General features: G+C 36.1%; 1 protein-coding gene across 1 annotated transcript in view; it reads left to right on the plus strand.

Moving 5' to 3' along the window:
- The window catches only part of LOC136247782 (transient receptor potential cation channel subfamily A member 1 homolog), a 36,117-nt gene that overhangs the window by 1,835 nt on the left and 13,250 nt on the right, over positions 1-21,032 (plus strand). Inside the window, exons 2-11 of the mRNA XM_066039607.1 lie at positions 5,218-5,528; positions 6,813-6,916; positions 7,741-7,884; positions 8,807-8,954; positions 9,095-9,258; positions 14,637-14,755; positions 15,707-15,845; positions 17,870-17,945; positions 20,122-20,296; positions 20,911-20,922. Coding sequence (XP_065895679.1) covers positions 5,226-5,528; positions 6,813-6,916; positions 7,741-7,884; positions 8,807-8,954; positions 9,095-9,258; positions 14,637-14,755; positions 15,707-15,845; positions 17,870-17,945; positions 20,122-20,296; positions 20,911-20,922 — 1,384 coding nt within the window. The 5' untranslated portion in view covers positions 5,218-5,225. The remainder of the gene's footprint in view (positions 1-5,217; positions 5,529-6,812; positions 6,917-7,740; positions 7,885-8,806; positions 8,955-9,094; positions 9,259-14,636; positions 14,756-15,706; positions 15,846-17,869; positions 17,946-20,121; positions 20,297-20,910; positions 20,923-21,032) is intronic.

The raw sequence follows: 21,032 nt of genomic DNA on the forward strand, positions 1-21,032 counted from the left end.
GCTGATGTCTCTACAGGGAGATTTGTTTGTAGCTGAACTATCTACAAGGTAACTTCTTCTAGCTGATCTCTCTACAGGGTGATTTGTTCGTAGCTGAATTCTGTACAGGTGATTTGTTTGCAGCTGAGCTCTTTACAAAATGGTTTCTTTGTAGCTGAACTCTCTACAAGGTAACTTCTTCTAACTGATCTTTCTACAGGGCAATTTGTTTGTGGCAAAATTTTATACAGGGTGATTTCTTTGCAGCTGAACTCTCTACATGGTGGTTTCTTTGTAGCTGAACTCTCTACAAGGTAACTTCATCTAGCTGATCTCTCTACAGGGTGATTTGTTTGTAGCTGAACGATCTACAAGGTAACTTCTTCTAGCTGATCTCTCTACAGGGTGGTTTCTTTGTAGCTGAACTCTCTACAAGGTAACTTCCTCTAGCTGATCTCTCTACAGGGTGATTTGTTTGTAGCTGAACTCTCTAAAAGGTAACTTCTTCTAGCTGATCTCTCTACAGGGTGGTTTCTTTGTAGCTGAACTCTCTAAAAGGTAACTTCTTCTAACTGATCTTTCTACAGGGCAATTTGTTTGTGGCTGCATTTTCTACAGGGTGATTTCTTTGCAGCTGAACTCTCTACATGGTGGTTTCTTTGTAGCTGAACTCTCTACAAGGTAATTTCTTCTAGCTGATCTCTCTACAGGGAGATCTGTTTGTAGGTGAATTATCTACAAGGTAACTTCTTCTAACTGATCTTTCTACAGGGCAATTTGTTTGTGGCAGAATTTTGTACAGGGTGATTTCTTTGCAGCTGAACTCTCTACATGGTGGTTTCTTTGTAGCTGAAATCTCTACAAGGTAACTTCTTCTAGCTGATCTCTCTACAGGGTGATTTGTTTGTAGCTGAACGATCTACAAGGTAACTTCCTTCTAGCTGATCTCTCTACAGGGTGATTTGTTTGTAGCTGAATTCTGTACAGTTGATTTGTTGCAGCTGAGCTCTATACAGAATGGTTTCGTAGCTGAACTCTCTAAAAGGTAACTTCTTCTAACTGATCTTTCTACAGGGCAATTTTTTTGTGGCTGAATTTTCTACAGGGTGATTTCTTTGCAGCTGAACTCTCTACTTGGTGGTTTCTTTGTAGCTGAACTATGTACAAGGTAATTTCTTCTAGCTGACCTCTCTACAGGGTGATTTGTTTGTAGCGAATTCTGTACAGGTGATTTGTTTGCAGCTGAGCTCTTTACAGAATGGTTTCGTAGCTGAACTCTCTAAAAGGTAACTTCTTCTAACTGATCTTTCTACAGGGCAATTTGTTTGTGGCTGAATTTTCTACAGGGTAATTTCTTTGCAGCTGAACTCTCTACTTGGTGGTTTCTTTGTAGCTGAACTATGTACAAGGTAATTGCTTCTAGCTGACCTCTCTACAGGGTGATTTGTTTGTAGCTGAGCTCTAAACAGAATGGTTTCTTTGTAGCTGAACTCTCTACAAGTTAACTACTTCTAGCTGATCTCTGTACAGGGTGATTTGTTTGTAGCTGAATTCTGTATAGGTGATTTGTTTGCAGCTGAGCTCTTTAAGTAATGATTTCTTTGTAGCTGAACTCTCTCAAGGTAACTTCTTCTAGCTGATGCCTTTACAGGGTCACTAGTTTGTAGCTGAATTCTCTACATGGTGGTTTCTTTGTAACTGAACTCTCTACAAGGTAACTTTTTCTAGCTCATCTTTCTACAGGGTGATTTATTTGTAGCTGAATTCTGTACAGGTGATTTGTTTGCAGCTGAGCTCTAAACAGAATGGTTTCTTTGTAGCTGAACTCTCTACAAGGTAACTTCTTCTAGCTGATCTCTCTACAGGGAGATTTGTTTGTAGCTGAACTCTCTACAGGTGATTTCTTTGTAGCTGAACTCTCTACAAGTTAACTACTTCTAGCTGATCTCTGTACAGGGTGATTTGTTTGTAGCTGAATTCTGTATAGGTGATTTGTTTTTGCAGCTGAGCTCTTTAAATAATGATTTCTTTGTAGCTGAACTCTCTCAAGGTAACTTCTTTTAGCTGATGCCTTTACAGGGTCACTAGTTTGTAGCTGAATTCTCTACATGGTGGTTTCTTTGTAACTGAACTCTCTACAAGGTAACTTTTTCTAGCTCATCTTTCTACAGGGTGATTTATTTGTAGCTGAATTCTGTACAGGTGATTTGTTTGCAGCTGAGCCCTTTAAAGAATGGTTTCTTTGTAGCTGAACTCTCTACAAGGTAACTTCTTCTAGCTGATGTCTCTACAAGGTCACTAGTTTGTAGCTGAGCTCTCTACATGGTAGTTTCTTTGTAACTGAACTCTCTACAAGGTGACCTCTTCTAGCTGATCTTTCTACAGGGTGATTTGTTTGAAGCTGAACTCTCTACAAGGTAACTTCTTCTAGCTGATCTCTCTACAGGGAGATTTGTTTGTAGCTGAACTCTCTATATGATGGTTTCTTTGTAGCTGAACTCTCTACAAGGTAACTTCTTCTAGCTAATCTCTCTACAGGGAGATTTGTTTGTAGCTGAACTCTCTACATGATGGTTTCTTTGTAGCTGAACTCTACAACGTGATTTTTTCTAGCTGAACTATCTCTTTCCATAGTTGCATGAACTCCCTACAAGGTAACTTCTTCTAGCTGATCTCTCTACAGAGTGACTTGTGTGTAGCTGATCTCTATACAGGTTTCTTATTTCTAGCTGATCTCTTGAATTCTCTTCAGGGTGACTGCTCTATTAGGATGACTGCTCTATTAGAGTATCTCGATCTCGCACTTGCTGCACTAAGTTGGATTTCGTGTTATAACTCCATGGCTTTAAGTCAGATTCTTCTACACCATTGATGAGCCTTTCTAAGATGATTACTCCATCTGTACAACGATTTTCAAAGCATTACCCCAAGCGGTTTATCTGGTAGGCGTGGCAAGCCTACCAGATAAACCGCTTGGGGTAATGCTTTTTTATTAGCTAATCTCGATTGCGTAATTGTTACACACTGTTGGTTTTTTCGTTGTATCTTCCTGTTTTTTAGCTTGATTTCTTTCAAACCACAAAAGGTTTGAGGTTCAATAGTTAACCTATTCACCCACCGATTTTCACCTTCTTCCCATACACGGTTTACCCTGTAGGCGTGACAACATATTGGTGTTATTTTTCGTGAATAATCGCTCATAACTCTTTGCCTGTTTATCGTATTCCAGCCAAAGTTGGTACCGAGATGCGCCTTTATATCTCCCTTCTGTGTGCCAAATTTCAAGGCAATCGGATATGGCGTTCGAGTTTTATAGCAGTTTTTGTAAGTGTGCGACAAGAAAAAGAAAAATAAGAAGAAAAAAAAAACGAAGAAACTGAGCCAATTTTTGAAGTCGCATATCTCGGGAACGTGCGAAGCGATTTCGCTCAAATTTGGAATGTGGAGTGCTGCAGTTGGATGGAATGTCCACAGCAAAAATCGTCTTGTTTCATCAAGGAAGCACAGAGCTACGGAGGTGCGAAAATTGCGTTTTCTTTCTTCCTGTCAATATACTCACGGGTGTTACGCGCCGGCTTCTTGGGCCGCACGACACACTACCATGTGTCTTGATACTAGGTATGAAGCTGATAACTTGTAAAAATCCAACTTACCAATTGTGAATGACTGAGCAAAACTCATCATGTATTATCTGCACTTGCACTTCCAATTTATTGTTTCTTTGTTTTCTATAGTAGCAAGGGAGTCATCCGCCCTAGTTTTAGCCTTTTATGTTTAATGGTCTTTGAGTTACAGTATAGTACTAGGCTATTGGTAAAACATGGAATTCCGTACCTGTCAGTTTCATCACGTGATTCATATAATTGAGTTTTTAACATGAGTGATGCATTGGCAGAGTGAATACATTTGTATCTAGCAGTAACTTCATTCTAGCATATTACATTACATTAAAACAGTGTTCCTATTAAAAGTGGATGACAACAGCGAAGCAGAGAACCTCACAGCAGATGAACCAAACAGGAAACTGGTGCTGACTTTTACACTATTCTAGCTATGGTGCTCGTCATGCATGCTCGTCATGGTGTGTTTATTAACTGAAACTGTATGTGATTCCTTAGCAAAATCCTGGCTGACCATGGCCACAGAAAAAATCCAGTGAATCCATGATAGAATGGCATGCTGCACTCACTGAACTACCTCTGTTCTACTACGCTACTCGCCACTGAATTGTTGCTGTACACATGATAGCACTGAGACAGCATTGCAAGACTTTTAACGGGGCTACTTGATGTATCGCTTGCCAACCAGCTGTGCCTAAATCACGCTGAGCACCACTCTAGGCAAGAGTGTAGTGCATTTGTTGTTGTTATTGTTTTGCTAGTGGTTAGCTAAGTGTGCTGTGTGGAGTGCATGGCAGGCAGCAAATCCTTGAGCAAATCGCTTCGCCAGTCCAATTGCCACTGGTCAGTTTCTTCTCAGTGCTACAATGTCTCCTTAGTTTGCCATTTCTAATATTCCTATTGGTAACTAACCAGCTTTCTCTAACAATAATCCGATTTTCTGTACTAATGAAGAATTGACCTCTCTTCAATCCAGCATGTCTCTATTGATTCCACCATGCCAAGGACTCTTCTGTATTACTCACATGATAAAATTAATGGATACAAAATTCTGTTCCATAATTCTGCGTTTTACCAATAGCCATAGTGCTGGACAGTTGGAGCAGCATTAAATTTCAATAACTATACAATAAATAATGCAACTATACGCTTAATTGATTGATCAAATTTCATGACTGAAACACATTAAGAAGACCGGACATTGCTTATTAGAACTGGTGAACCCACAAAAGTATTTTGCTTTATCTGTAATAAAAAGAAGAAAACAATCCCAATAAAGAATTGACAACAACAAGCTTTATTTCTATAGCATCGTAATTAAAGGTCCATAACTCACACATCTTTTACTGTACTAGCATGTGACAAAATTGTGCTCCATACACATGCACCTGTACACTATACAATATACAAACACATCCATGTACATGTCTTCACATGTCAATGTCCTTGTAATTGAGTGTAGAGGGTGTGCTGGGGTAATTACTGTGACTTTTAATTGTGTTTGTAAATTTAGTGTCTGTGCATTAGCTGTAGATATGCAGTTTAATTATTAATTTGCACTGTACTTTTATGGCAAACACATACTGTATGTACTTACATTGTGCCGATAAACCCCTAGGCAATATCATGTCATCAGACACGTCTTTGTCACATCAAGATAATGAACCCTCAGCCAAGGGTAAAGGAAGGTATCTTGATATCCGTTCTCTTCAGAATCCCGCAGTTGAAGATGAGCCCAATGAAACAGAAGGACCTCAAAGTTTTCTAGATAGATACAGTGCAGCCCAATCTCTCATTGGTCCAGCTGACCATGTGGACAAATCGTCTCAAAACATGGGTGTGGAGTTGGACAGTTTTCCTAAGAAAGACAATGAAACAGGTGGACAGAGTGTTGACATACCTAAAAGACCAGAGAAACACTTAACTAAGGTAAGAATAGATGTGGGTTTCCAGTTGTAGAGTATACTTTTACTAGTTAGTCATAAATTCCAGGTACTGAAAGTTGCAATGGCACAGAATTTAAGGTTCTGAATATACAAAAAAGGAGTTACTATATGGTGTAAGATGATAGTGATAATGAAACTTTCAATTAGTATGCACATAAAATTTGAGAGGTGGAGGTTTGAACTTCAGTATACTCTGACCCTTGACTTTCTCTGAGTGACTTTTGTCCACATCAGTGTCGCCCATCCAACACTCACATTAGTACCAAGATAAAAAAAATCTTATTCCAAGAGCAATCACAGCATGACTCTAATATAATAGAAAGTAGTTTAGCTAAGTTAGGTTGTCTTAGAGTGGTTAGGTTAGGGTGCATTCTATGTAAAAATTGCCCTGAGGATCAACCGAGTGTTGCACAGTTGCAAAGTTCCTACGAGGTGAGGGTTGTATATATGTTATAGAGTGTATAAATAATAGATAAGTGCTTAGAATATAATTTTCTCTTATTCCGTTATTCCATTCCGCATTTTATAGCCTCCTTTCCAAGAAGAATGTTGATACTTGTAGAAAATTAATACAATGTAGCTAGGAGTGGAGGTCCCCAGTTCAAACCCAGGACAACTGATGCAGTGTTTTTTAAACTTCTCAATGAATGTTCCATTACAGTATTTCAAATCTACACTTGGTTGATTTTCTCCTTGCTGTCATTAGTGTAAACCACTTATGAAAATTTACCTGTGTATAGGATAACCATCATAGCTCAAAAAGTTTATTGCTTAAGAGAAATTATACAGCTGTTGTGACAAAAATATTAATATTGGCCATTTTAATTTTTGTCTGTGACTCAGTGAATGTTAATCAGATTAGTACCAAACTTTAAATGCATACGCAAATGCATCTCAAAACACCCTTAATGTATGCCGAAATTCAAGTTCAAATTCAAATTCAAATGCATCTCAAAACACCCTTCATTTTTTCTATTACAGAAAAATGAAAAAATTAAGCCAACTTGTGTGGAGGCTCTTATTTTACAAATGCATGAGACAATTTTGCTCAAATTTGGTACATGGAGGGCAACTATATTTTAAATCATTTGAGACTATGGAGTTATTATGCATGTGTGAAATGCATTCCCTTTTTTCTATTGATATACCCACGGTACAGTGAACCAGCTTTCTTTGCCGTGCAATGCACCACCATGTGTCTTGATATTAATATGTTAAGCTATACTAAAATACAAGTATGTAAATTGTTTATGGTTTCATGGTGCAGGAAGTTTTGGATAATCATGAGTTTGCTAAACGTACACTGATTGATGATGGAAGCTGGACTGGACAGTCTGCCCTTCACAAAGCTTGTAAAAGTGGATTTACTGAGTGAGTTACATGTAGTGTATGCATACAGTAAACAGTCAAATGTATACATTATGTACCTACAATACCTATGTACCATGTAGCTAGAAACCAATAATATAAGAGTATGATGACAGAGACAGAGCATTGAACTGTGCTATAGCTGTGAAAAATGAACCGGTAAAGTAACTTGCATACCTTCATTTCCTCTTGCAAACTTGACTATTATTGATTGTCTAGTTTAACACATTATTAGTTCAAGGTGGGTGGCCTGCATGGAATCGCAATGGCTAAAACTCCTTCTAGATGAGTCAGTTTCACTAGCAAAACTTTCGAGGCAGGCAATGGAAATCTTGATGAAATTACGAATGAAGCCGTTACTGCGAGGCTGATATTCATGACGATCAGACTCCAGCACACATACGGACCAGAACTGGATTCATCCAAGGCAGCATCAATGTCCATGGTGATGCCATCTTTCTGGATTAGCTGCCTGTGTTTCTCTCTTTGCACTGAGTTTAATTTCTCTGTTCAATAAGCCATATTTTCTCAAGAACACTATTCTTTCACTCATTAGCTTCAGTTTCTTCACATATACGCACGCATACACAAAGTGCAACCACTGAACTTATAATTAGTCACCAATCAACACAAATCACCGAGCCATTTGACTAATGCCATGGGACTTTACAGGCTGTTTTTCACAGCATATAGTGCAGTTTGACACTCTTCATCCCAATTATATATTTACCCTTGGTAATACTAGATTATGATACATATTATACACGTTTTATGTGATTATTGAAGGTAAACAAAGTAACTTTAAAATATTGCACTCTCTGTTCTAGAAATTGCATTGAGTTGTTGAAGAGAGGAGCAAATCCACATCTGAAAGATAGTAATGGCTTTGTACCTCTACATTATGCTGCAAAATCTGGGAACTTGGAGGTTGTGAAGCTTCTAATGACCTATCATGCTGATGTTGATGATGTGTAAGTGATGCTTACAATGTACTTGAAAATATTTAATGTGTTAAGTGTTAACATAAAGACCTGCACAATATGCTTGTGTGATATTGCCCTTTCATCACATGAGAATACATAATAATAATAGAGAAAAATGCCAATTAGGTTTGTATAAAATTATAAATAACACAATGGTTGTGTATTGTCCATATGGTGTGCATAAATGTGTGAGCATTTAGTGACATAGGTGGTGTACGTAAATTTATCCACAATGTAATATATCTTACTTCATTCCTGCTTCATTTTTAAAGTAATAATCTTGTAGCACACATAATATTATGCGATATACCTTAAGGGATAGACCACAATGCAGCCAACTTTGACCTTGCATACCAAATTAAAATATCTGACTGAATTTAAGATAACCCAGCATCCTTGAACATAAATCAAACTCACTCACACAACTGGATTGCAGGCTTAATAGACTACTGTCTAACAGTACAGTACTACTGTTTAGGTAGGGACTTCCCCAACAATGAATGGTACACACCAAGATGCTGCCTCTACTGAAAAACTACCCTAGAAACATCTTAAGGGACAAAAGTACCTTACGGAAGAGTCTTTAGCCTTACACCTACAAAAATGTATACAATAAATAAATAAACTGTGTAAGCTCTAATATTAAATTCTAAGACATGCTGAAACCTGACTTTTGGTCTACCTGCCAGCCAGCCTGCAAGACTGACCATGCACACTTGCAAGATTGGAGGCTAAATAACTTGGTGCTTTTAGCCACTTTCGCAAACCCACCAGTGGCATGTGCCTTTTGGAGTTCCAACAAATGTTTGCTCTCTGCACCTTTCCTTTCCTTTTATTATCAACCATGCTTGTCATCATCTTCTAGGAAACCGCATCAAGGCATTAACTTTACATTTGTAATTTATTGTAGTGTTGATCAGACTGGTCAGACCCCATTGTGTTTTGCTTCATTTCATGGACATGAAGCAATTGTTGAGTTCCTCTTTCAGTCAGGAGCTGCTATTGATGGGAAATTCCCTGATCCAGTGGATAAAAAGCCTAATGAATTTGATTGGAAGGTATGTTAATTTGTAAGATGTTGTACCTATACACAATATGTGAGAAGATCTGTAGTGTTATACTGTACAAATAGTACCTGTACATTTTTATACTGTCATCTGCAATTCTCATTATCATCGTGTGTTTTGTGTTTGTTTAGTCCTCTCCACTGTTTGCTAGCTGTATAAATGGTCATGTGCGAGTTGTAAAATACTTACTTGAAAATGGTGCTGATGTCACAGTTGATAAACGTTATGGAGATGATGAGGATCGATGCCGTATTGAAGGAAATTGTCTTGTCCTTGCTATTCTGCTTGGTCAAAAGTAGGTACTGCAACTATGTCAAAGTTCACATATACATTAAGTTACTGCACTATTTTATAGCCCTATGACACATGCTGTACACTACTACTGAGATTCCACTTTTTCATTTGGGGTAGTGGGAGAAGTCTAAAGGATGGGGGCCAACTTTAGTAATAAAAGTTACACAGTAGGCATACACAGAGAGCCTGAAATTACGGCTTTACAATGTCCTGACAAAATCTCAGAACAACTTCAAATATATTTCACCTTGATTTGACATAATCAAAATCTGCACAGATATACGTACATGTGTATGCATGTGTACTCAGTGTTCGAATTGTAAATTTATATGAGGGTATACTATCAAGGGCAGACCCAGGATTTTGCTAAGGGAAGGGGGGGGGGGGGGGGGGGGGGCTCACAGGTACTGGAAATCATTCCACAGTGTTCAAAGCACACTCTGCAAAATACAAAACATGAGCTTTCTAGGGGGGTCTGGGGGCATGCTCCCCCAGGAAATTTTGAAGATTAACATTCTGAGATTGAATTTGGTGGCAATATTGACTGAAATTTGTTGATAGTTCAACACTGGAAGTATATGAATGCTAATAGTATAGCTACTGAGCTAAAAAGCCAAATTATAGCTATAGTGTAAAGACCTAGACTGCTCCCCATAGAAATTTTGAAAATTAACATTCTGAGATTATAATATTTTATTTGGTGGCAATCTTGACTGAAATTTGCTGAGTTCAACACTGGAAGAAGTATGAATGCCAATAGTAGCTATATACTTTGCCACATAACAGATCTAGAATTAGTATAGTATAAGATTTGCTCAATAAAATTTTGAAAAATTAACTTTATGAGATTGCGATTTTGAATAAATGTTTATGAAAATACAATGCAAGAAGTATGAATACTATAATAAAGTCTATAAGGAAATTTTGAAAAATTTATAACTTTTTGAGAATGATATCGGTGGTAAGTTTGACTGCCATTCACGAGAAAGATGAATACTCTTTGCAGCATCTATACCTAAAGACGGTAACTCTTTACAACCCAATTTATGATTTAGACAAATAAGCCAAGGTCGGAACGTTTTTTTTTATACAGCCCCATTTCCGGTTCCGACTAGGTAAATGTGTCACTGTTAGTTGGTACTTGCTCTGTATATACACTAGCATCATTAGCTATATGACTCTTCTTCTTCACTGCTTTAATTTTCTGCCTTTCGTCATCATCAGCTGATTCGTCACCAATTGCTTCCTTGGTAGACACATGCAGTCTACAGTAGAGGGGGTAGATAATATAGTTCTACATATAAATCTGGCTAAAGTAGATTGCATACTTGGAAAATTAACTATCACTTGTTTAATTCTAATTAATGCACACCTCATGAAAGGGAATTTTTGAGGATTGTGGGATTAGCTTCCTTGGGGGATCAATTGGCTCGAGAATCACGTTACATCAAGTAAGAATATGTCTTACTATATAGTAACTAATGTTTCATGGATGCTCTTTGCTGAGGGGTACCTACACTGTAGCTACCTTATACTTGGCTAGCCGTGACTATCAAGGTATACTAATTTACAAAAATTGTTATCAAGGTATACTTCGTATACCCCCGTATACCCTCAATTCGAGCACTGTGTGTACTATCATTTTATGAAATGAAAAGTGGTAATGATAGCTGTTGCATACAAAAGCTACAAAGCATTGGATATTGAAAAGTAAATACATAACCAGCTGCAGAGACACACAAAAATATTTTGATACAATTTAGCTGGTGCTGACATTATGTTAGATCAACATGACATTTGATCAGGCAAATGCTAAAAATTGGTAAGAAATTGTCTGACATCTGACTGTAATTTTAGGCACTGAATTACACAACAAATACATGATGGATATCATTATGGGGAGCATACCCCCAGGATAATGAAGCTCTGAAATAGTACGTTAGACTACATTGTTTTCATTGAGTGACATTTGGTGGTTTGGAAGAAATCAAGAATAAAACCACAAAGATACAATGTAAAAGCCAACAGTGTGTAATAATCATGCAATTGAGTTTTATTAATAAATCAAATATTTAGTTGTCATGTTTACTAGGCAAACCGCTTATATAGATAGACTGAAAAAAATTGTGCATAGGTGGATTGATTATCGCAGAATAACGTTTCAATGGTTTAGAAGAATTTACAATAAAAAACACTGAGTTATACTACAATAATCAACTACATATTTTAACATATGTTCATTTGAGATACTCTAATAGTGCAATCACCATATTAGAACATTTAGTAAGCAGCAAGTCACCCAGTCGAGAGTTCAGCCATAATGTAGAGAGTTCAGAAGTAAATCACAATGTAGAGAGTTCAGCTACAGAAACTGATCATGTAAAGTCCACGATGTGTACTGTATATACATTGTATGCACTGATATGCCACAAGGCACCTGAAACAATGTGTAACGATGAAAAGTCAAGCCCATAACCTTAGCTGTTATTGAGTTACACTTGTTTGAAGGCATCAGGAAAGCTTATAGTTAGTAAATCAATAGAACATTCTGTAACTTTTTAATTCAGTACAATTTGCGACTGAATTTTAGAAAACCAATGATCTACACACAATAGTAAAACACATTTAAAAACAGTGGGTAAAAACAGAAGTTCTAGAAAAACAATTACGCAAATATTTATCACTTCACTGGTCAGTGAATTAACACTCCAATGGATGAATCCTGGGATTGTGTTTGCCTGTTCATAGGGAGTTCAAAAATCCTTGTTTCATCTCCATACATGGAAGGTTTTCAGAGTTACAGACATTATTTTGTTTACATTATGGTGACAAAAGAATTTACTGGCAATCTTACTTCAGTGAATTTACCTTCCTTCAAACACAAAAACATACCAGGGCTGTAAGATTTGGTGTGATTTGTATATGTAATAGGATGGATTTGGGATTAATATTGTGAGCATTGTAAACAGGAAGGAGTAAAATGGTGCGAGGCAAAGCCGAGCACTATTTCCTTCCTGTTTACAATGTGAGTATTAATCCCGAATACCACAGTCATTAGCCCTATAGAAAATTAATCCAACAACCATAGCAACTGTTGCTAGGCAATATAATTTCTAAAATAACCAAGCTACTATTGAGAGTATTATATTGTGACAAATTCACTCGTTGGATTATTAATAAAAATAAGCCTTTGAAAGGGGGATTCGTCTGAACCATCCAAACCCCCTGGCTATGCCCTTGATATAGACAACAAAGAACAAATAAAATGACACAGGAAAAAAAAGTCACATTTCCGGACCAAAAATCTGCATGGAAATGTACAGGAAATGTAACTGTTGAATTTACTATATCAAACCTGGAGTAAACCTGCATACCGTAAATGTCACATGTTGTGACATTTCCTAAAACATTGGAAATTTCGTGTGTTTGTACATTTCATCTGCCAAAAATTTTATGTGTTGTTAGATTTCCTGCATGCATTCAGAAATTTGACATTTACATGAGATTTCCTTAGTCAAGGACACATGGCATGCAGTGACATTTCCTACACTATTCAGAAATTTGACATTTACATGAGATTTCCTTAGTCAAGGACACTTGGCATGCAGTGATATTTCCTACACTATCCAGAAATTTGAGAGATTACCTTAGTCAAGGACACATGGTATGCAGTGACATTTCCTACACTATCCAGATATTTGACATTTACATGAGATTTCCTTATTCAAGGACACAGGGCATGCAGTGACATTTCCTACACTATTCAGAAATTTGACATTTACATGAGATTTCCTTATTCAAGGACACATGGGATGCAGTGACATTTCCTACACTATTCAGAAATTTGACATTTACATGAGATTTCCTTATTCAAGGACACATGGCATGCAGTGATATTTCCTACACTATCCAGAAATTTGACATTTATATGAGATTACCTTAGTCAAGGACACATGGTATGCAGTGACATTTCCTACACTATCCAGATATTTGATGAGATTTCCTTATTCAAGGACACATGGTATGCAGTGACATTTCCTACACTATTCAGAAATTTGACATTTACATGAGATTTCCTTATTCAAGGACACATGGTATGCAGTGACATTTCCTACACTATTCAGAAATTTGACATTTACATGAGATTTCCTAATTGAAGGACACATGACATGCAGTGACATTTCCTACACTAGTCAGAAATTTTACATTTACATGAGATTTCCTTATTCAAGGACACTTGGCATGCAGTGAGATTTCTGTACTATTCAAAAATTTTAATGAGATTTCCTAAGTCAAGGACTCATGGCATGTAGTGAAATTTTAGTCCGAGATTGTCACTCCAGCTGCTGTCATACCTGACTACTGTAACACTTTACAGATTAGGATAAGGTCTTGGTGTAACCTAAATACAATATATACGGTACATTATAGAGGCCAAGGACACGTCATGTAAATTTCAAGAAATATCATGTTTACTGGACATTTCCTACATTAACAGGAAATGTGGTAACCCAAACCCACAATGAAATAATACCTTGGTAATATAGGTTTCTTATACGTTTTGCAAACTCTATTAAAGTAGGTAAGCTAGCTATAGTTGTAATGTACTAATGCTGTCTGTTCCTTGCCATTTAGGAAATGTCATTTGTCCTGAACTGGTGGAGAGGGTAATGCACACTTGGTACTATACTGTCTCCCATCTATACTGTGCTTAGGAAATGTGTTGACACATGACATTTACTGACATTTTCTAGACAGGAAATTTGCATTTTGACACTACCTATCCTGAGTGCAGGAAATGTAAAGAAATTTATGAAAATTTGATCTTTCCTGTGTTCCAAAAATGTCAGTAAATTTCATCTATCCTGCATTAGGAAATGTCAAGAAATGCCATCAATACTGCTAATAGGAAATGTCATGGAAATTGTGTCCTATACTACTTCAGGAATTGTCAAGGAAATGTGCAAATTTCATGAACACTGGAAATGTACAGAAACATGAAATTTCTGTACATTTACTGGGGATTTCCGAATACCTGAAATGTAGCTTTTCTTCCTGTGTGAATTTTGGGTAAAATCAAGCCTAAAAGGGTATTTAGAGTGGCTGGCCAAAAACACTCATGACAGATGTGCCATCAATATCCGTACATTTTCCCAACCAATACTGCTAAGGTGGCATAAAGTTATTGTGAGGCTGGTTTATGGTTAATATTTTTGTGAGAAAGTTCAAACCTCTGTGATCCCTAATATACAGTACTACTGTACTGCATGACAAAAGTGGTTTCTCAGAAAGAGGTTGCTGTAGACCTATTTTTAGTGTTAGAGAGATTATACAGTAAAGTACAAGCCAGTATCTTTTGTGTCATATTTTGAAACACAGGGATGTTGCCTTATGCATTGTTACCTCTCGAAAGTGGAAAAGTGCTCTGAGGTGGCGTGCTAGCAAAGATAAGTATGCAAAATGTACACCATTGAAACTCCTCATTAGTGAAATGCCAGGTTTGTTGATTTGTGTAATTGTGCATTTACAGTACATATCTGTACATATTATGTATGCACATTATATATAATTTTTGCATTCAATATTATTTTGTAACTGGATCTGAGAAAACTAGGGGTCTTTACAGCCTTTCTGTATTTCAATGTTTGACTGTTTATCCTATCACTTTATACTACGTCAAGCAATAGTGGTTGATATGTAAAAGGTATAGTGTGACTAAATTTCAAGCTGGTACCTTTTTCACAAATCAAGTTATGGGCTGTCAGGTACCTGCAATTAGAAAAAGCTATTAGGTCCCTCTTCGCAATCCAATATGAATACTCATGCTTACATTGCAAAGATGTATGTATACAGGTTTTTCAGATGAAGTTTTTAATTTTTCAGTAAGTCAGAGTATGAGAGTTATTTATGGCACATAAGGTATAAATAAGAAAGAGGAATCAGTGGTAGTATAGATCCAAAGGCACATCCCCTACAATTCCAAATGCAAAACTTAAGATACAGTTTCTTATTTTGTTTCTGTATTTTTCCATTAATTCTATGGCTCTACATGTGCACTTTTTAAAGAAAGAAGTACGAATAGCTACATATGATCGTTCTATTAGAGTAATTTTGACTACTCAGAACACATGTTTCTGACTCCTTGCTTTAAGCCTTCTCACAGGTCCCTAGTGGAATAGCATTCACAGAATTTGCATGACTTCTCTATTAATACATTTTCTTCCAATGGGTTCTTACTTTTATTCATTTTTGTGGAATCTAAAATATAACGAGGTGACCTGGTAGCAATGCTGCACTTCACTATTACTACACTTCAGTATGTTGTTACTGCAAGTCTTTGACTACAAGCTCAATTTTCAGAGAGAATTTCCTGAATATAATTTGTCATGTATTCAGCATACTATACATTGTTATTATAGTTGTTAAGTAAATGCATTATCCTTACACAGATGTTGCTGAAGTTGTACTGAACAATTGCATAAAAACAATTAAAAAGCAAAATGGAACCTATGTCAAGAAATATTATTATGAATTTTTGGAAGATTTTCACAGTAAAACCTGGCCAATGGAGCATCCTATAGAGCCAAAGTAAGCATTGGATAAAATTCGTAGGGGTTTCACTGCTTGAAGGTTCTTAGTTTACTAATTTGTTAAGCTGCTTTACTGTAGTTGTACCCAGTTATACTGATAGTAAAATGTCAGTAACTTTAAGTATATGGAACATAATTGTTTTACTAAGTTTTAAACTCTCAGTAAAACATCAGTGAATGTGGATTTACTCAAAAACTACTAAAATAACAAACAATTAACTGTTCCATATACTGGGGATATACCATCCTAGTAAACCAAGAAACTTCAAGCAGTGTTTGTCAAAATTCATGTGATTATTGTGTTTTATATCACAAGATACAATATGATGCAATGTGTTTTATCTAGGTTACTATTACATCCAAATTTAGCTACAATATACTCTAACTTGATATTGAAAATCCATTATGAAAGCCATTCATCTGATTTTGCATTCTGTAATACTCAGATGGAAGCAATTTGTCATGTTTGCCATTTTATCAGTTGAGAAACGTTGTTTTTAAGTGAGAACTACTGCTATATAGCATAAGTGATTTGCCACATTTTAGAATTTTAATAACATGAGATATCCACTCTACAGTGAAGTTTACCCCTATAGATGTTTAGTGAATGTTATAAACAGCCTTTAAATGATGCAGTAGCTTTAAAATCCTGTAAAATTGCTTTCTGTGATGCCTGTATAGACTTGCCGATTAATGTTAACAAAATTTAATGTAGTCACAACATCATTGCTGCTGATGCATACTCAAATTTTAAAATTAGTCCCTGTAATAAATCCAATGGTTGGTCCCATATTGGCTTTGGTGATCTGCCGCCTGCCACAAGCTATTTACTTACAATCAGCATGGTACATATCAGTTGTACGTATCATGTGCCCTTGTGATTTGCCTAAAATGTACACCCACTCCTCAGACCTGCAGCCCTCAGGCTCAGGATTGTCAGTTGGGCCCATGATACAACTTTAACCTTTAATGAGCTGTTTTTTGTCATAAATTTTTATGTATGCAAAAATAATACGAAAATTATTTTTCTACATGACATTTTTTGCACATTTAGCTATATGAAATTTCCAAGCAGTAAATGTGTGACTTAATATGTATACTGAAGGTACAATAAGCAATGTGAATGAACGTCGCTAAATCGGTTTTTAAACTGAGGCTACCTTGCTGAAAATGTAAAACAATTTTTGCTCAGAACAAATAAAGCATTTGCACAAAAATGATATTCATAACTTTTTTGTGCACAAGAAGAGAATTACGGTAACTGAATTATGTTTATATAATGTGCATGTATCAAATCTTGTAGACAAGGGCACATGCAGCTTCATACACTACTAACATTACAGGCTAAATCTAAAATATGGAGGTTTTAGTTGCATGGTGAAGATATACAAATAGGCCACTACTCCATTATCTTGTGTGAAGTCAGAAGCAGTAAATCTGCTTCAACAGGAAAACTGTTGAGTCACACAAGGAATGTTACAGTACCAACAAGTCAACTTAAATAAAATTTGTATCATTAGTGAATGTTGAATGGCCAAATATCCTGCTACCATTCTTCTATCATGCCTTTCAACTACTGTAATTATCCATAGCTTGGCTTTGTCATGTCAGTATAATAATGTACTCACTCATGTGCCTCGTATGTCTTAAGAGGTATGTACTTTAGAGCTACCTTTTGTACTACACAATAGCCATGTTTGAATTTAGCGGTTTGTGGTGTTACACACTCTCATGTCTATAGACTCAATGTGCTCCTGGTACCACTAAAATTATGATACTGTTAAGACAGTGTATGTAACACATCACATTCAAGTCCAGCACCAATATTTATTCATTGCATTTTTTGAATATTGAATACATATTATGGAAAATATAGGAACTCATGTCTTTCTGAACTAAGAACATGTTGTTTTTTAAAAATAGTAGTATTAACTTTTATAGGCTTATATTGAATGAAACCATATACTATGCAAATACTCAGCTATGTAAATTATGTGCTTTATCTCTTTTAATCATCATTAGTGACAGGACTCACAGGAGTCACCATAACTGGTTACACCAAAGTTTTAAGAAAGAAGCACATAGTTTTCAAGTAATGGTAAGTAGTTGTACTAAGGTATTTATGTGGAGAGTGTCTAACTGTTATGTCCTATACTATCCAAACACTAGTCATTATGATTCAATTTATCAAGCATAATAATCTAATCCCATTTTCAGTTACTACATAGAGTGAAGGAACAACAGCAAGTGGAAATATGTAGGAAGGGAGCTAATTCATTACTTTTCCTATAATGTTATTATTTAAGTAGGAGTGTAACACACAATTGTAACCGATAACAAGTCACGAACTGTATCATGGGGTGATGTACACAACTTGCACTAACCAACACATGTGCAAGTTTCTGTCACTTAGAAGTGCTTGATAACTGGGTCAAAGATGTACTTTTACCCAGCCCAGTAAATATCAGCATGGCACAACCTTTAATATGGTGGAAAAAACAGCTTACTATAGGTGAATTACCCTTCTATGTTGGTGTATTCTAGACATATACCACTTTAACATAGGTATTCAAAGGTGCCACTCAGAGTATAACTTGCATATTGCCCAGAAAATATCATGTAAATGCAGTTTGCTCATGGCTTTGATGCCCACCTAGTTCAACGATATGATATGATTTGACTCATTATATCGAACGACACATAGGATTGCATTGTGGAATTCAGTATTAGTTTCTTAGCCAGGCTGAGTGTAGTCACAAAATTACGAGTTACAATAATTGGTAACAATTTTCTATAATGAGAGGTCACTAAATAATCACTATGCATCACATGTTAACCATTGGGTTGGCCATGGGACAATAATGATAACTATATTTAAAATAGGTTTGTGACTTATAATCCTAAATCAGTGGCAGAGGAAGTAGCTGCTGTTGGGGCTGACAAGAGTATAGAATCTCTAGCAGCAGGGGGTCTGAGAGGCTGCGGCTGTGGCTATTGTAGCTTTTATCATGTCTCTAAGTTCACCAGAAGTAATTATTTCAACTAAAACATCAATTATCTAGATCAAAAAATATTTAAAACAGGCTTTTTTCAGTCTTTTGGAAAGTGACTACACTATTAATCAACATACGGCATTTGTGAGCAGTACAAAACAGCCCTTACACACATGGTATAGTGGTAAGACACCAACCCTTAAAGTGAGGGGTCCGTGGTTCAATTCCCATTGATTTTCTCCATTTTTAGACTACTTTTAGGAACACGTTTTTATGAAACACTTTGACTGCTCTATTAGGGTATTTGAGCGTTCCACTCCAAGAAGGATAATTTCGGACAGTTATCATTCTGAGGTGTGCTAAGCCCCTTCCGTCAGCATACCGAGGGGGGCCTCCCCCTTTCCACTGTCTATGTCCTAAACTCTTTACTTATAAATATTGTAATTTACTTTCTGTCTCTATAGCAATATAAAATTAGTAGCCATAATGTAGCGCAGTAGAGTAATAATAAAATCTCAAACCAACAATCATATTATATTGTGCACTGAAGCATAATGATACATGGATAACATTCTGAAGGCTGTTATTAGCACATGCCACAATTGGTCATCAGATACCAGTTTATAAAACAAACTGGTGAGTGTAGTTCTTTAACGTAAGGTGAGTGCATGATTTATATCAATTATACCACAGCTGCAATGAATATACACCCATTGTTCTCGGACTTTGGGTGTATATATCAGCAATATCCCTCATAGCCATGGTATAACTATTACAAATATAGCCCATTTTGCACCTAAACATTGTATATCTTTCCTGGTGGGTAGACATTTACTTCTACTCATCTGATTCAATAAGCTTCTCTGCAGCTCAAACCTCATGTACACCTACCAAATCACCTCATAATCATTTGTTTGGGTGCTAACATTCTCAAAATTATACCCTGTGTCTAGGTACAATTGTAGAGCAGGGTTTATTTATTTATTTATTTATTAATTATTTATTTATTTATTTATTACTGTGAAACACTCAATGCAGAGTATAATACACAAATATACATTGAACAAGAAAAAATAATTATCATTAAATCAAGGAGAAATATTATAAACACAATAATACAACTGTCAAGCAATGCATTTAATGATAATTCTTTCCATTACAGCAATAACAATATTTCACAAGAGAATTTTAATGATACATTTTAGCTGTCCACTTTTGTGCTAGGATGTAAATACAGTAGCATTGCAATGCTATGAATTGTCTTTGTATACTCTTTTGCAGATTAATAACAAACGGATTGAACTACTCAACCATCCCCTTTCATCCCAGTTACTGGCCTACAAGTGGATGTCATATGGAATATTCATATACTTCATCAACTTGTTCATTTACTTAGTGTTTCTTGCTTTTTTGACTACTTTTATGTTTTCACTGCAAAATCCACAGACAGAAGAATGTAAGTTTCTATTGTACTTTACTGTGCCAGTAACTGCATGTACATACGATGTGTCCATACGAGCATACAATAGGTATGTGGGCATGTACACTACCCCTGGTATTATAATGTGTTTGTTTATCCATGTAGTAAAATAAAATGCCAACAATTTGTAACTTGTAAATTACAAACAATACATGATGAAATAGTGCTAAGAATAATAGAATGTTTTTTCATCCACATTCCCAATCACGTGGGTATGTAAACAGAGTTTACCTGTTTGTTTTATGGTTTATGTTGCTACTCCTAAACCTACCACTTGGTAGCTAGGAAGCACTACAATCTTACAACCCAAAGAGGATGACTATGATTGTACAGAATTCAAAAAAGTTAAAGGTTGACTTCCATTCCCAGAGTTTAATATACTCTTATTTAATGAAGGACTTCAAATACATGTTGAAGTATCCTACTAAAACTACTTTGTCCTACCATGGGAAACTGATTAAACTTGACAGTGGAAAGATATACATCATGGTGGGTGCAATGGGAATATCTCTGTATGTACTTACTGTATGTAAGTAAAACATATTGGCATGACTATTATTATTGATGTATCTTTTTTTTCTAATTTGCAGGCAGGCCTCAAGGTATGTACAGGCATACATTATTATGTATATTACATTATCAATGATATGTGTATGTTTTTCAGGCATATTATGCATAGCATTGATTTCAGGAATTTTAAGCTGAATTATCT

The sequence above is a fragment of the Dysidea avara genome, chromosome 2 (assembly GCF_963678975.1).
Source record: "Dysidea avara chromosome 2, odDysAvar1.4, whole genome shotgun sequence".
In the NCBI taxonomy this organism is placed as follows: domain Eukaryota; kingdom Metazoa; phylum Porifera; class Demospongiae; order Dictyoceratida; family Dysideidae; genus Dysidea; species Dysidea avara.